Here is a 17,936-nt window from a genome sequence, read left to right as displayed (position 1 = left end):
CACGAGCACGCGTGTGGATACACTCACGTCTGTACACACACAGACCACGACAACATTTTCCTCCGGATCAACTCTGGAGCCACGTTAATTAAGACTCTCAGCCTCGTGCACCTCTGGGTGGACAGAGAAGCGCAGCCTGGTTTGCTGTCCCCGCCCCCGAGCCCGCTAAAATGGCCCTTTTACGGGGTCAAAGTCACGGATCCGGCCTAGACCAGGGCCAGGGACCCAGGCACAGTTCTGCAGCCAGGAAGAACCTCTGCCATCCTGGCGCTTGACTTCTCAGCGCTCTCCTGCGAGGGGCCCTGCGCCTCGCGCTTTCCCTACAGGGTCTTAAGTCGCGCCACATTCTGCGAGGCAAGTCCAATTATTCCACTTGACAGGTGAGAAAACAGACTCAGGTGAGATGACTGGTCCCCCATCTCACAAGCAGTACGGGATAGAGGAAAATTCGAACCCGAGGGTACCAGGGGAGACCCCTACCCAAGGCCCAAGTTGTACACAGTTTCAGGCGCGGCCTTAGGCTGGGCGCGGCGGACAGATGGCCCTTCTCCTCACCTCTCACCCTCACCCTCTGGGGCCCGCGGGACCTGCTGGAGCTCAGCCTCTCCCCTCGGGCCTTTGACTCCTCAGCGAGGAAGTGGGCCAGGGAGTCACCCGAAGGCGGGGGAGTGAGGGCATCCGAGCTGAGAGCCCGGCGGGAGCCCCCGACGCGAAGCCCCTGCGCCGGGCCGCAGCGCTCCTTTGGATCAAGCCCGGGAGTCTGCAGGACGCGTGCGGGAGCGGCGACCGCCCAGTGTCGCCAGGCTTCCGGTCTCCACAGCCTTCTGGTGGGGTGCGTCGGAGCCCAGGACCAGTGCGCTGAGAGTAATGTTCATTGCCCAACTATTTGCTTCTATTTTTAAGCGCCTAATGTGTACCACTAGCCTGCTAAACGCTTGGCGTGGGTTGTGTTGCTTCGTACCCAGTCCTTGGGGAGATGTGATGTTCCACGTTTTAGAGACAAGTCCTCCGAGGTTCAGCGAGGCGACGTAACTTGTCCGGGGTCACTGTGCTGCAGAGCGTCGAGGAAGATGGGAACTTAGATCCCACTTCCACCCAGGCATTTTCCTTCTCATCTTCATTTCCAGTCGGGTAGGATCAGATCTAGAGGCTTTCGATTGGGCTTCGATACCATTCAATTGATAGATCATTCACGGAAACACGAGAGAAGGGGTCTTTCATTGATTTCATTCATATTGAACACCTAGTAAGTGCCAGACCCTGAGACCTGAAGATGAATCAACTGCGATGGTCCCTTACAGAGCTCGTTGACCAACTAGGGATACAGTCACCCACCAGTGACCTCACAGTGAGAAACAGGGTTGAGGTGGGAGAGGGGAAAGGAGGATCAAGGGAGACTTCCTGAAGAAAGGGATCCCTGAGGTGAGACGTTAAGTTTCCCAAGTGGAAACATTATTATTGCTTGTTCTGATAAAACATTATAAAACATTTTAGACAGTTCAGCAAAGTATAGTGGGAATTTTTTTTCCTGTGTATGTACCCTCACAAAAATCTGCTTTTTGTTACTTACATTTTTACATACAAACCTGATAAACATTTTTCATATTAATCAATGTATCTACATAACCTTTTAAAATTGCTTACTATTTCCATGTATGAATGTACCTTTATTTAGCCAATTTTCCCTTGAGAGGTATTTTGTTTGTTTCCAATTTTTGCTACAATAAACATTACTACAATGAGCATTCTTTGTGAGTTTGCCTAATTATTTCCTAAGGACAAATTCCTAGAAATAAGATTGATTGGTCAGAGGCTTTTTTTTTTTTTTTAAGGCATTTGATAGCTACTTGTCAAATAGCCCTCAGGATAGGTTGTGTCAACGAGCACACTCAACAGTAGTGCATCTTGCTGGTCTTTTTATTCATTGTCAATTCGGGCAGGAAAAAAAGAATCTTTTGTCATTGTAATTTGCATACCATTAGTTATTCCTTAGTTTTTTCTTTATGTGTTAGTCATTCGTGTTTCGTGTTTTTTTTTTTTAATCTGTGTATATTCTTTGTTTTTTTCTCTCTAAAGTTTCTCTTTTCCTTAATTTGTAATAGCTGTTTATATATAAAAGACAGTGGCATCCTCTTATCTTTACCATATGCTGCATTTCTTCTTTTGGGTTTTACCCAGTTTTGTTGAAGTTTTAAAACAAGTTTTAAAAAATTTTATGTAACCAAATCTGTCATTTTTCTTTATAGATTTGATTTACAGTACCATAACTACCAAGGGTTTTTTAAATCCAACTCCTGAGAGCACCTCTATTTCACTATTTATATTTATATCTTTAGTTCATTTGAAATTAATTTTGGTGGAAGGTGTAAAGTAAGTTTGTAACTTAATTTTTTCCCCAAATGATTAGCCAGTTATCACAGCACTACTTAATGACCCACCCTTTCTCCCGCTGACCATATGCTATATACCAAATTCTAAGATGGTGTTAGGTCATTTTAACACTTCTCTTCTAAGTAGCAATTTACTTTTGCACCAGCCTCACTCAAACATTATTTAGTTCTGTAATGTTTAGGAGGGCAAGGATCTTTCTGACTCCTGATTCTTCTTTTTCAAAATTCTCCTGGCTATTTTGGAAAGAGAGTCTTCTGAAAAAAATATTTTAGAATTTTTAAAGCTGGTTCCAAAGGGAAAGTAAAATTTTAAAAACCTTTTGGAATTTTTATTTAACTGCCTTTAGAAATCATTTCGAGGGAGATAATATGTCTTCACAATATGGAATGTTTCCATCTAGGACACAATGTGACTTTCATTTATTCATGAATTTATGTCACTTTGTAAATTTTGTCATTTTGTTCCTATAGTTGTTTCTTTAGCATAATCTTTGGTATTTTATGTGTCTACCTTGAACAGAATCTTTTCACCCATCTTTTCACAACGTCTAACTGGTTATGACAGGAACATAAGAAAGTTGCTGATCATAATATATTTATTTTGAGATTGGCCTCCTTTCTGACCCATTTTAAATGAATTCTCACAGTCTCCGGGTGCTGAGTTTGGAAGGACCTGGAATTGACTAGGCTGAGGAAGGAAGGGCGATTCTGCATATAGGAAATGGTGCAAAGGCCCAAGTGATCTGCAGGTTCTCCTAGGGCTTTGAGGATGATGTGCACCCACAGGGTGGTCTCCTTTGGACCTTCCTTCTCATGGTCTCTGCCTCACAAGGGGGCCTTTGGAAACAGCGATTTCAGGAATCAGCCCCCTGGGGGGCGTACCACCCAGACTGAGCGACTTCACAGTGCTGTGTGGCTGTGGGCAAGTCGCCTACCCGCTGGAATCAGGTTGCTTGGAGGACAGTAGCGGCCAGGCCAGCGCATGTGGGGAGAGGTAAACGTGAAGATGAAGGGTGTCAGGACGAGGCTCTTGGGCAGGATCAGCCTCTCTGCTAGAGTGCAGCGCTGAATGGTCCTCGATGTATACATCAGAGTCCTCAGCCCCATAGTCCCAGCCTATAAACCCCAGGTCACAGACCAAAATGAAGGTAAGAGAGGGATATCTCTCTAGGAGATATCTCTAGGAGGGAGAGACCTAATCTGTCTGCTCAGGCCACACACACACACTCACACACACAGGACTTTGGCATCTTTCCCTCAAAGAATTCTACTCTGACTTCCACCCTCCCCTACACACAACCTTCTACTACCTCTACCCCCCATTTCCTGCTGGGACTGCACAGTCTCCTTCCAGGCTGTGTATGTGGGTGAGTTCCAAGCTGCTTGACTGGCTCAGGGCCGGATCTTGGTTGGGCAGGAGCCCAACATTTTAACTCTCTTTCCTGGCGGGTCTGTGTCAGGGTGGGGAAGCTGGCTGACAAATAGACTTCTTTTTTTTTTTAAATCCCAATGGGTAGTTCAGACTCCAGGCTTGCAGTGGCACAGATGCACAGATGCCTCCTCCAGGTGCCCAGGCCAGTTACCTAGAACACTTCTACTCACCACTTAGGACCTAGCACTCAGGATGCTCTACTGTCGCTCGTCAAAGGCAAGGTAGGCAGATGCCAACACTGCAAGCTCTCTGAGCTCCTCCTGCATTTTGCCCTCCGTGAAACCACACAGCCACCCATCTTCAAGCCCAATTCATATCAGAGGAAACTGAGACATGGAGAGGAAGTGACTTTTCCAGGGACAAACAGCTAGGTGGGAGAGGGATGAGAACTGTTCTTGCCATCTGTACAAGAGCTGGTTGGAGACTAGCAGGTGGAGTTGAGGCCACATTCCCTACCCTGGTTCTCAGGACTGATCCCCTAGGGATAGGTGTAGGAGGATGAAGTCGCCTTTCCTTTGGTGTTGTGAGCCTTTTTTCCTGGGGGCTTCTTCACTCCCTTTTGCACCTCAGAGCTATGCTTTCACTGCTGGTCAGGAGTCTCCCACCATCCTTCATGTGTATCCTTAGCACCCTTGGTCACAGGACCTGGCTGAGCAGGGCTGCCAGTATGAACACTGAGCTGGGGTGGAGTCCTCCATTGGTCACATTCCCTCCTATGTAAGATGGAAGTAAAAAGAATGCTTTCATGCGGTCATTGTGAGGATTCAATAACACAATTCACGGAAAGTCCTTCTCAGTGCCTGATATGTAGTAAACGCTCAAGGTATATTGGATATTGTTATTTGTTAGCCAATTGCTTAATGAATGAATTCTTCTCTTTGCCTTCACTCCAGAGTGAAAAACTTTTCCTTTCTCAGTATCCTTTTGCCTCCATTAGAAAAAGGAATGGGGAGCTAGGAGCTGATAATAGCAGGTGACTTCTGCTTTTGAACCATAATCTGAAAATGCCCTCCAGAATCAGAATTCTGAATGGGTTGTCAAGGTTCACAGACCTTTTGGCAGGCCTGGGGTGCTCAAGGTCCCAGAGGGACTCTGGGCCATCTCTTGCCCTAGGTCACCTTGCTCACTCCCACCACCCTTCCCAGGGGTTCCATTAATCAGAACATGTTTGCTATAAAGCATAAAGTGATACTGTGCCAGTAAGAAAGGAGCATCACAGCCCAGAGCCCACCCCCAACTTCTGGAAGCAGCCCCACTGGTCTCTTCTCAGGGCCTCCACTATTTTGGGCACACCATAGACCTGCTAGTTCCTTGTGGGACTCTGCAAAGGCAGGGGCTGGGTGCTTTGCCTCCATGGCACAGTACCACTTTTATACCAGAGAACATGGTCTTTCCTTTTGCGTCCATGACCTTCCAGGTTTTTTTTTTTTTTAATATCAAGAACCTGAGGCACGTAGGTGATACTGTGTAAGTTCCTCATTGATGCTTGGTGTGGTTGAAGGCATGCCAGCATGGAGCCTTGCTCAAGTCACTTCACTGCTCTGGGTCTCAGTTGCTCCATCTGTAGAATGAGGAGAGGTAGACCTGCTATATCGGGAAATGCTCTGTAATAAGAAAAGGGCCAGGCAGACCCAGGTAGGAAAATGATGATTCGTATGTGGGATGCTCCATCCAGCTGAGACCACGGCACTCCTCTCTGGAAATGTGGCAAAGTTCCTGGCCTCCAAACCTAATTTCCTTTATATGTGTTTCCACTGGACTCCCCCAAACACAGAGAAGTTTTAGTATGACTCTCCTTTTTGCAAACTCTTCAGAAAAATACGGTGCCAGTGTTACTAATGTGTGCCCAAGTAAGGCAGATAACATTTCCAGGGGCCTGAGACCTCACAGAATTCTATCCAACTGCCCAAACTGGGGGCCTTCTCTAGGTTTCCATGGCTCCTGGAACTCCTCTAGCATTGACCACACTGTCCTGAAACTGGTGGCCCCATCCTAGCCTGGAAATTCTGGGACGAGGGTAGAGACTGAGAATCCAGTGTTTAACAAAAAGCCTAAATGATGAATAGATGAGTCAAAACTGATGCTATCTCCATAAGGCAAAGGGCACTTAAATAGAATTTCAACTAAATTCAGGTCTAATGGGTGCCTGGATGGCTTAATCGGTTGAGCATCCGCCTTTGGCTCAGGCCATGATCCCAGGGTCTTGGGATGGGTCCTGAGTCAGGCTCCCTGCTCAGCAGGGAGTCTGCTACTCCCTCTCCCCTCTGCCCCTCCCCCCTGCTCATGCTCTGCCTCTCTTGCACGCATGTGCACTCTCTCTAATAAATAAATAAAATCTTAAATAAAATAAATGCAGGTCTAATGAAAATGCATGATGGAAAAAAAAGATTTGCTTTGGAGATAGACAGGGTATGTTATATAGTAGTTATGAGACTCTGGCAAATGATTTAACGCCTCTAAGCCTCAGTTTATCAATGTATGAAACAGGGATAGTATGTTCCATCTCATATGGTAGTTTTGTAGTTCATTCATTCATATAACATTTACTGTGTGTGCTCTGTGCCAGGCCCAGTGGGGGCAGACCTGTCATGGTCCACAGAGGGAGGCTTCTGAGCAAATAATCACAATAATAGGATAAGTGCTCTCCTAGCGGCAAACACAGGGATTAAAAGAGGCCCCTAACCTGGCCCTGGGGATTCTATGAGGCTTTCTGGAGGAGAGGTAGTGGAGTGGAGTGGAGTGGTAATAACCTGAGCTCTGGAGCCAAAACACCTGCGTTTGAATCCTGGCTCCTTGGCTTACTAGCTGTGTGACCTTGGGCAAATTACCTCATCTCTTGTGCCCTCAGTTTGCTCACCAATAAAGTGGGGATATTAATAGCTCCTTCTTCACAGAGCTGTTGTGAGGAGTGAAGTACTTAGTGCCTGGCATTCAATAAACATGATACAGATGTACACTATTTATCAAGCACCTATATACAGTGCCAGGCTTGCGTGGAAGGATGAAACAACAGATCAGATTGACACAGTTCTTACCCTTGTGGAGTTTATACCTTAGGCAAAAACTGAGCTGAGTCTCAAAGCACAAATTACCTCCTGTCCAAGGAGAGTTTGAGAAGAGCAGAGGGCAGAGGATGGAATTCAAGGCTGCTGACATTTCACAGGCAGAGCAGGAAAACGGCAGAGGAGACACAGAGGGAGCTTTCGGAGGAGTGGGAGAAAACTAGGGTTGTGCAGTATCCTAAAAAGGTGTGGGGATTTTTATAATATTCTCTCCCCTGTGGCTTAGAAGTTACAGCTACAGCAGCTCAGGGCCGGGGCTGGGGTGGGACTCATCGATGAAGGCACACAGAAGAGGCATGAGCTTCGGGCTCAGACCTAGAATGGAATCTCACTCAGCTCCTCTTTACTAGCTGTGTGTCTGTGGACAGTGACATTCTCAAAGCCTCAGTTCCCTTGATTGAAAAATAAGGATATTAGTAGCAGCCACCTGGAGGAGTACTTCTGAGAATGGCGTGGGGGCGACACTGGGCAGCCCTCACCAGGCTACTCAACAGGAATTCCTTTACCCTTTGTCTCTTCTCAGCAGCTCGGTTGGTTTTGTTCCAGCTCCAATTAACTAAGTGCTTCAGTAACCACTGGGTACATGACTGCTATGCCAAACCCTGAGCTGGCTCTGGAAATAAACAGGTGATTATGACCTGGTCTCTGTCCTCACAATGTCCCCAGATGAGCAAGCAAGGTGTTAGAGATTGAAGTGACCAATTACACACAGACATCATTTGTTTGTTGAAACTCAGTTAACTAAGTCACAATTTCCTGTGTGCTTACTATGTACTAGTCATTTTGGTAGGCCTTGAGGATAAGAAGTGACTTAGACCCTTTGGGGGGCTCACAGTCTGCAGTGGGGGCAGGAAGAACAAGCGAATTGAGTGTTACAATTCACGGTGACCCAGCGCTACAAAGGCAGCCCAGGGCTGAAGATTCATAGCCTAACTTGGAGGGTGTAGCAATGGTTGGGGAAACCATTCTGGAGGAAATGAAGTCTAAACTGAAAGTGAAGGACAGAGAGGTGGTAGGAGTCTGGTGGTGACAGAGGGGATAGTGTCCAAGCCAGATGTGATACAAAGCTGATGCTTTCAGAAAACTGCAGGTGACTCAGGATGTGTGTTGAGGGCATGGCTGGAGGTAGATGGGAATGGAGGTAGGGGCCAGATGACCAGAGTTTTAAATGCAAGGCAAGTTTGGATTTTATTTGGAGGGCAATGGTAATAATAAGCCTCTAAGGGTATGAAGGTGTGGGTGTGGCATAGTGACGCAGGTGTTTTAGAAAACTCCTTCTGGCAGCTGCGTGGAGAATGGTCTTTAAGAGAGGGACTGGAGAAAGGGAGGTCAATTAGGATGTGGTTTTATAATCCAGGTGAGTGACAACAAAGGTCTGAGGGAATAAATGCCCACAGGATAACGGATGAAGGAACAAGGAATGGACTTCGTAGAGGTCCAAGAGGGAGAAGTTACAGGATCCTTCTTAAAACAATGCATGCGCTTAAAAATAAAAGGCTTTGCTTAAAACCTGACCCCTGACACACTGGGGAGAGTCCTTTTGGAGAGCTGAATTCTCTATGGAAATGGGGCTTTACCCATTTAGTATGCAGCAACATTTTAAAAATATTATTACTGTGATTATTTGAAATGCTTTGGTAAAAGGTCATGCTTTTCTCGAAGGTGGTGCTGCACTGACAGCAACAGCAGGAGCCTTAGCGTCAGATGTCTGGCCCCAAATTCTGTTCTGCTCTTAATTAGCTATGGAGCTTCGGCAAGGTTGCAAAGGCAACCTCTTTGAGCCTGTTGCTTCAAAATGGGGTCAAGATCACTCACTCGAAGGGTTACTGTGGGGTTACATGAGGTAATGTATGTAATGCTCTGAGCACAGTACTGGGGACATCCCAAGTGCTCAGCAAGTTAGTCACGTCCTCCCTCCTTCCCATGATGCCCCAGGCTTAGCCTCTGGACACCCGTAACAGTGATACCATGTGCAAGGCTCTTTAACCTTCCCTGTAAGGCCCCAGAGCCGTACTCCTGGACTTCATGCGTCTGCTTTTCACATTTCCTGTGTCCTCCCCCACAAACTGCCACTTGTCACTATCATCACCCACTCTCCTTTCCTTTTATAATCCCATTTGTAGACCAGATAACAGCTAACTGCTTTACACGTTAACTAATTGTTAAATGCTCATTTAATCTTCACAACCTTATCGACCAAGTACTGTAATTATCTCCATTTTATAGCGCAAAAGCAGGGGCACAGGAAGGTGAAGTGACTTCCCAAGGGCACACTACTAGTAAGTTCAGGAGCGGCTTGGACCCAGGCAACATGGCTCCAGAGGCTATGCTCTCAGCTACACATTATATCACCTCTCAAAACTGAGAACCGCAGCTAATAGTGTGTAATCTAAGAGTTAACAGAATGAAGACCGGAGAGCAAGTCTCTTTTATTGGTATTTCCTTTCAGACCACACTTTCAAAATACAGCAGGGAGGAGCTGTAAGGCCAGAGGCGTTGTTAGGGGTCATCCAAAGCAGATTATTTGAGATGAGAGAGAAGCACTAAATGCAACGGGAGGTCCAAGGTAAGAAAGCCCAACTGTGGTATCTCTCCTTACCGCCCCTTGGGGGTTGCAGCTTTCTTTTACATAAAAATGTGGCTTGACGAAAAGAATGGACAGATTCAACTTCCCAAATAGTCTGATGGTGTTTGCATGATGTAAATGGTGGTTCCAAATTTTCTGGCATTAATACTGCCCACTGAGAATCTGATAAAGATTTCCCCTTCCAAAAGATTAAATTTAATTTTTATATACAACTGTGGGAGATGCCAAGATCCATTCTTGGACATGAAATTTAGAGATTTTTTATAGAAGGGCTGTGAGCCTAGGGCTTGAGTCCAGACTCTTGTACTGACATTGTGTGACTTTAGGCAAGCACTGCCCTTTGAGCCCCATGTGCAAAAATGGAATGATCATCTCTGCCCTGCTTCCCTCACTGCGGTGGGCTGTGATGATGAATGTAGAAGATATGGGAAACTGCAAAACGCTACCTGAATGTTATCAGGACACTGAAATTCAGAGACATTACTCACTTAAAGTCACACAGCTGTGAAGTGGCAGAACCAAAGTTCAAACTGGAAGACACTAAAGTCTCTAGTGTGTGTATATGAGAGAGAGAGAGAGAAGAAAGAGAAACTAGAGAGAGAAAAAAAGAAGAAGGGGAGGGAAATGAGAAAGAAAGGAGAGAGAGAGAGAGAGATTGATCTCCTTCCAAGAATTTTTTTTTAAAGATTTTATTTATTTATTTGAGAGAGAGAGAGTGAAAGAGCATGAGAAAGGAGAAGGTCAGAGGGAGAAGCAGACACCCCATGGAGCTGGGAGCCCAATGTGGGACTCGATCCTGAGACTCCAGGATCATGACCTGAGCCGAAGGCAGTCGCCTAACCAACTGAGCCACCCAGGCGCCCCCAAGAATTTTTTTAAAAAGATCCAATGAGATAATGCAGGTGAAAGGGTCACATAGATTGTGAAGTGTGATGTTTATGTGATTACTCCTGAACTGAATTTAGGATTCCATGTCCCACCCACCTGTGGAATCCGGGACTGGATGGATGAGGAGCTGGGAGGGATGGTGGAAGTGTGTCCATCAGTGATGCTGCTCATGGAGACAATGAAGACCTTCTCCCCTATCCAAATGAACAACTTCTGTGCATTTGAGGAAATCCGTCAGAGCTCTGCAACATCTTTAAAACCCAGGTCTTTGACCAGTGTACTCAGGTCAGTATGTGTAGCTTTGGGAGAAGCAATTTTAATGCAACTGCAAACTTACTTTATATTTCTATTGTCACCACATAAAACCTAAATCCTATTGTTCTACATTAAAAAAAAAAAAAGATTCCATAAAAGATGTCCTCATTCCATTCAGACTTTGCATGCTTACAATTCAGAGATGAACACCTGTGTGTCCCATAAAACTAGTGGTGACAAAGCATGGCAACATTGCAAATCAGAAACCTCCCCAAACCACACCTTCTTAGGATCTGTAGGAAACTGTCAGTACTTCCTTAAACTTCAAACTAATGCTCCAAACATACAACTGATAATCCAAGAAACAAAGAGGAATGAACTGGAATGGAAGTGAGGATGACAAGGAGTCCTAGAACTTCACTGTAAACACTGGGCATAAGAACACTGAGCCCATGTTCTGATTGACTCAGAACTCCATCTGGCAGCTGGGATGTAAAGACCAAGAAAGTTTAAGGGCAGGAGGAAGAACTGCCAAAGGACATTGCTATTTCTGCGATAGCAAAAGTTACTCAATAACTTCTCCTCTTGTGATAGTTAAGTTACTTGACGTTTTTCTTGGAACTTAACTTTATGCAAAGTCACTTTAATGTGCTTGTAAGAAAAAGCCCAAAACTGTTTTGGCCCCTGGTTCTGGAACTCAGTAGATCAGAATGACATCAGTAAACAATGACAATTAGCTGAGGCCTTTCCTGGCAATGGGGACCTACAGGATGGGATTTCATGAGACTGAACTAGGAGAATCTCTCAAGACAGGGTTGAAAAAGGGTGTGTAAACTTCATACACATTCAAGAAGCATTTAATAAGTTTTAAGAAATCAGTTTCAGAGTAAAGTTTATATCACTGGGATACAGAAGTGAAGCTGACAGGGCAGAACAATATGATGAAGTCAAACCCAAATCAGATGGAACAGGTTAACCATGAAAGTAAATTCAGAATCCCGTCTCTCCAACTCCTACCAACACTCTTGCTGCTGTTCCTGAGTATGGCCTGGGTTTAGAGTTATAGCTTCTGCATGGAAGCTAAGGTCTACCTGGAAAGAGAAGAGTTGGTACCCTAGGGCGTCTGTAGCATTGGAAATGACTGTCTTTGGTGCCACCAGGTTAGAAAGGTAGGTGTAGACCACCCACCCACCCCCACCCCGCAAAAAAAAAAAAAAAAAAAGGAGGGTAGGAGTGGAGCTGGAGAGGAAGTGCACAGGTTGAACTCCCTCATATTTGGTCTCTTTTCCTTTCAGCCTCCTTGGGAGACTCTGGAGCCGGAGGAGGCCTGACCCTAAGGAGATGTATCACTATCTTTTAGGAACACATCTCTTATGAGAGAGTGTTCAGGAAGGTCCCTGGTTGGAGCACCAGAGAAAAGACACAAGAAGAATTTTCCTGGCGAACATGCACTTCCAGGCAGAGGGAAAATGACCAGCCACATCTTAGGCTTCAGTCAGTGTCTTGTGAGAACCCCTTGAACTGGGCCAGGGGAAAAACCCAGCACTTAGACTGTACTTTGGACAAATACAAAATGTCAAAATCAGAATCCCAAACCCTGGGAGAGAGACTACAGTAAACATAAAAACAGATATGGAGAAACATTCCAGGACTAAAAAGAAATCATTGGCTGTGAAGGCATAACAGTACTTCCATGAACTAAACTTCAAACCCTGGATCCACAGATTAACAAAAATCCACATTTACTAAATCATTCCCAAATTATTACATGTATCTTCAGGAAACATGTATCTTCTGAGCTGAGCCCCCAAGTCTGTTCTCTTAAATATAAGAAGACAGAATTTTCATCCATAGGGTGAGATCTCTTTCATTTGAAATGGGAATCTAGTATCTAATACTGAAATGTTAAAAGAATGAAACAGTGGGTAAGGTTTAACAGCAGGGCTCAGAGTCCATGGGCTGGCTGATCAGATTTTGGTGATAGACCAGGTACTTAAAATACCAAGTAACAAGGTCCCAACACAAGATGGAGCAGAGGGAGAGAAAAGCAGGAGAGAATTATGTTCGGTGTATGCTGGTGAACCAGCAATCTGGGAGCTGGTATCCATGAGGTTCTAACTACCCAAATGTAAACCTAACAGCAGCTTCTTGCAGCTGGACCAGTTACCAAAGTCCTGGTACTGGTCCTTTTCACACTATCTCAGCATTCATATAATGTGCTTCAACAATTTTCCATGGTTCACTGGAACAGCAGATAACTCCTAGGTGGAACCTGGAGACCCAAGGCAGCTGCAATAAATAAATATCTTGCATATATGTCAAATGCAGTCCTCAAACACAACCTTAAATTTTAGTAAAGAAGTCAGATAAAGTACCAACAAAAATGATATGCTTTTTTTTCCTACAACAATGTTTAATCTCCATGCTGAGAAGTCCCATTTGACTTTTTCCCCCATGCCTTTTAAAATTAGGTGACAAAGTAGAAATCCAGTCATGAAAATAAAAAGGCAGAGGTGCATGAGCCCTGGCTCAATGAGACATATCAAATACATAGCATCCTGGTGTCACAGGGCAGACAGAACTGTCCTAGACAGTGTGGGGAAACGAAGGGCACTGGAGAGGTAAAAATTCTACTTCGTGGACACTCACACTTGAACAGTGCATTAGTCATTGAACAAGGGTGAGGTGGAGGGGATAAAGGAGAGCTGCAGAGTTGTAATTCTCTATGAGGGTTGGGAACATATACTCGTGGATGGGAAATTTTAAGTAGCTATGTTTATTATTACTTTTTTCCAGCAATCTTGCAAGAGGCAGAAGTGTGACATTGAGTTGAGTGAGACGAGCGTGTAGGTGGGTTGGCAAGGAGCCCTTCTCTTGACGCCGGCCTCTGACTTGTCAAGGAATGGCTGGTTCCACTGCTGGGCCACGTTTACTCTTTTGCTTCAAGGAAAAGGGTTTCTTGAGGGAACAACTTTACCTCCAATAACGATTTATTTGGGTCGAGCTGGGTTACCTAAAAAGAAAGAAAACATATTTAAAAGATTGGAACAAGCACTCTCTTCTCCACATGGCTTTCAGGTCCTACCTGTACATACTGATTCTCAGCCTGCTATGCAGTGGCCTGAGCATTTCCAAATTTATTATTTGATGCTCACAATAAACCTGTGACATAGGTGGTGCTACTTCCATCTTAGAACCCAGGAAACCAGAGCTCAGAGAGGTCATGTCTCATAGCTTAGTGGAAGAACTAGCATGTGACCATAGGCAGGCGCAGCTTCAGGAGACTGGACCTCTTCCTGGCAGGTGGGAGGTCTGTGCCTCCTGCACAGCACAGCTTGGCCCACAGAACAGGTGCACTTTAGGAAAGGGTACTGGCTAAACAACTGATTAGCATTCTTGGGGATCTCTGCTTGGTTAACTCCTGAAAGCATGGAGGACTTTTCTGCTTGGTCAGAAAAGAACTAAGTCTTTGGGGCTGATCTTCTGGCTAAGCTTTCCCATAGTAAACTGGACAATGTCTACTCTACCATGCCCAAAGACGGATACCCTCCACTGAGGAGAGTGTCCCTGGGAAGGTGTATCACAGTCTCCTTCTTGGTTGGGTGGGGGGATATTTAGTTTGAAAAAATGAGTCAATGCCATAATAAGACTTTAAATTTTGGAAATAAAAACATCATTATTTAATCATATGAACTCTTTGTAGAGAGTAAAGCTAGGCAAAATCTTGGCTCAGCTGGGAAATGCTAGTCATGTAGGAATCCTAAAGTAGCTTTATGACCTCCTAGGCCAGGGGCAGGGATGGAGGATTTATGAATCTGAGAGTGAAAGAGAGAAAGAAACAGAGTTTTCATATTTATCAGAAGGGAGTATGAATTTTAAAAAGTTGAGAAATACTAGTTTAGTGGAAGTGACAGTGAGCTTTGGAACCGGAAAGATTCCTGTTTAAATCACAGCTGTGCTGGCTATCAGCTTTGTGGCTTTGGAGTTAATATCAACCATGCAGGACTGATGTTGAGGATTAAATGAGAAAAAATACATAATTAGCACAGTGTTCAGCACAGAGCACATGTTTAATGATGGCTACCATGTATGTGAATAACTAAGGATGGACAGACATACAGATAAATGGACAGGTCTGAGTGTATGTAATGGGAGTCTGAGAAGTCCGCTATGTGAGATATAGAGGCCCTGGGCCTGTGGTCCTCAGAGAATACAGCATCTGAGGCTGGAGATCTTGTCCTCTGCTCAACCCAAACCACACCTAATGAGACAGCTCCGCTGTCTTCTCCTAGTCAAGGGGGATGAGGGCCCTGGGAGGCCTAGTGTCACAACCAGGCTGGAGAGCTGAAGGAGGAACACTATCTTTGACTGTATCCAGATGGAAACCTGGTATGCCCAGGAGGGTCATTAAGGAGACACATCAACCTCAAGAATCCTCTCTGCTTTTAAGGAACCCAGAGCAAAGCAGCTCTACTGGTATCTCTCGGGTTCTGGGCAGATGGGCAGGCAAGGCAGTGGGGAAGGCCTAGCCTGCTGTCTGTCTTCCAATGCACCAGAGGGGCAAGCTGCTGGCAAATGTTTATCCACTTCCCCAATTAACATACAATATTACGCTGTCTCTTGTCAACCGAGCCTCTGCTTCATACTCATTGGTATTTTCTGCTCAGCTGCTTCCGCTATTGTTCTTAATTAACATGCCAGAGCTCTTCCGGCATCTTGTACTTTGTTATTTGTGGTTTGTAAATATGATGTTTGTAGAGAGAAACCATGATCACTGTAGTGCCAGAGCATATGCATACCAGCAGAAATGCTATAGAGAAAAACAGGCTGGGAGACTGGAGCCTCAGGCCCAAACCGAACCCTGCCTAAGCTGTCAACACACCAGGTTAGAGGTTCAGAAAACTGTGTCCCAGGCAAGTTAAGTGATTTTTCTCTGTCACTTTGGGTGAGATAGCTGGGACGTGAAAAGGAGGAAACTGAAGTTTCTTGAACACCTATTACATGCCAGGGACTTCATGTTATTTCATTTAATTCCTGTAACAACCATGCAAGGCAGGTAGAGATGGCAAAATTGAGGCTCAAAGTGGCTGACATTTGTTTTAAGGCCACGTGGTTAGTAAGGGGGATATCTATACAGTATAATGTTTAAAAAGACTGAAGCAAACTTAAATTCAAATCCCTGTTTTCACTTTAGTACCTATAGACCTTGAAGTTCTACAACCAGAAAACATAGGTTTTTTCATCTCTATGATAAGAATATATCAGTTTAACCTTCATAGGTTAGTGTGACAGTTAAACGGAGTATTGATAAAGCTTCTGGTACAGTGCCCAAGCCAGAACATGCTCAGTCAGTGGTAGCCATTACTGACTGGAATGTTGCCTTGGAGAGGAGTCCTGGGCTCACTTCAAAGCTGGAGCTCTTTTCCCGAAGCCTCCTGGAGCACAGGCCTGCACCAGGCTGCCTTTCTTATTTCTGTCCTGCTGCCCTGCTAGGGTAATGCCTCAGTAACTACAGACGCCCTTGGGTTTCCATGAGGCTGTGCTCAACTACTTCACAGCAAACATGGTTGTTTGGGGCCTGTTCCTTTTGGTACCCCAGATCAGAAGCAATTCTTTGGAGGTCGTTTTAGACAGAAATTTCAAAATGAACAAGAACAATCTCCGCTTCCATTCTTTTTTGCCTGGCATGGACAAAAAGGCTGTAGGGAAAACTAGGGGGATGAAGTTCTCCCCTGCAAGAAAGGTGGCCATGCTGTGGAATCATCCTGCAGTGCTCTGGGTCCCATTCAAGGGGGAACTGAGAAGTGGTGGTGGTGGCTGCCACTACAGGGAAAGGGGTATCTGAAGGACTGCCAAGTAGATCAGACATATTACGTGCAGTACCAGCTGGCAGGGCTGGGACTAGTGAGGTAAAATCACAGAGACACAGAATTCAGCTGGCTAGAAAGAACTCTTAAAGCTGCTGGTATGCCACTGTGCTACTTTCTTCTTCCTCCTTCTGTTCTGTTTCCTTCTTGTTCTTCCTAACCATAATCATAGCAGCAACTATCATTTATTGAGTACATACCATGTAGCTGGAACCATACTAAGTACTTTATATATAGTAGTCTAGTCCTCAAAAAAGCCAAATGAAGTAGGTATGATTACTGCCATTTTACAGTTGAAGATACCATGGGTTATCATATCAAGGTGCAGACAGAATAAGATTTCACACTCAAGTCTGACTCCAGAGCTCGTGCTGAACAGAATTGCTTCTGGCTAACATGTCGGTGGGCTGCCTTGTGGCAATGGAGAAGGAGGGATGGGTGGGGACAGTGAGCGTATTCTCTCTTGTCCCTAGAAGCATTCAAATAAGGGCATATTTGAGAAGATCATGATGATAACAGTAATGGCTAACATATATTTGGCATTTATTTTGTACCGGGCATACGCCAAGCACTTTATGTTTATAAAATAATTTAATCTGCATAATAACCTTCTGAGGTAGATACAATTATTACTCCCATTTTACAGATGAGAAAACTGATCCATGGAACACATTAAGTAACTCGTCTAAGGTCTCAAAGCTATTCAGGACAGAGCGAGGATGTGAATCTAGTTTTGGAATCTGTATGTTGAACTGCTAGAATATTCAGCCAGAGGCATGGCTAAGAGTAGATCCACTCAGAGAAAAAAGTTGGAAGAGATGACCCTGAGGTTGTCTCTAACCAAGATTCTAAGATATAAGATCTTCATTTTAAGAATGGCAAAAGATCAAGGGTCAGGAAAAAAAGAATCCTGAAATGTTTATAAAATACGAATACAAAAACCCAATCTCAGCTTGTGTTCTGCCATTTACCTGGGACTTTACTGAATTATTGACTCTCTAAATCAACAGAGAAACCCACCCTTTGGGACTCCTTGGGAGAGGAGGAGCATTCTCAGATAAGAGACTCTGTCTATGTTAGAAAAGGAAGGTCAATCACCTTGACATTTTATTCATTATATTTAGGGAACCTGAATGATGTATTTTCTTATTAAATTAATAGCTTAGCAGTTTGGTTTTGTGAAACTTGTTTATGTTATCAAAAATGGGGCAAATAGAGCTATTCTTTCTGAGATCAATTTTCTCAGCAGTTTGAACTTTCATATACATCTTATTTCTATTACTTCCTTGGGCTTCAATTCCTTTTTTTAAAAAAATCTAACATTGATGCTGAGAAAAGTGTGAATCATTGTGACAGAATCTCATCCTAGGCCATACCAAATAGAGTCCTAGAATGTTAGGGTGAGAAGGTTCCTTAAATGCCAAAAGTCCAATGCCTTCATTTCACAGGCTGCTC

At 44.6% G+C, this 17,936-nt stretch overlaps 1 protein-coding gene across 1 annotated transcript in view; it reads right to left on the bottom strand.

Annotated features, from left to right (window-relative positions):
- Positions 1-13,006: 13,006 nt before the first annotated feature.
- FAF1 (Fas associated factor 1) overlaps positions 13,007-17,936 on the bottom strand; it is a 278,132-nt gene continuing 273,202 nt past the window's right edge. The window contains exon 14 of the mRNA XM_032846635.1: positions 13,007-13,627. Within this exon, the coding sequence (XP_032702526.1) occupies positions 13,544-13,627 (84 nt within the window). The 3' untranslated portion in view covers positions 13,007-13,543. The remainder of the gene's footprint in view (positions 13,628-17,936) is intronic.

This window comes from Lontra canadensis, unplaced genomic scaffold (assembly GCF_010015895.1).
Source record: "Lontra canadensis isolate GAN:19392208 unplaced genomic scaffold, GSC_riverotter_1.0 scaffold179, whole genome shotgun sequence".
Classification (NCBI taxonomy): Eukaryota; Metazoa; Chordata; class Mammalia; order Carnivora; family Mustelidae; genus Lontra; species Lontra canadensis.
The sequence above is the reverse complement of the archived record's forward strand: the minus strand, read 5'-3'. Positions and strand labels throughout refer to the sequence as shown.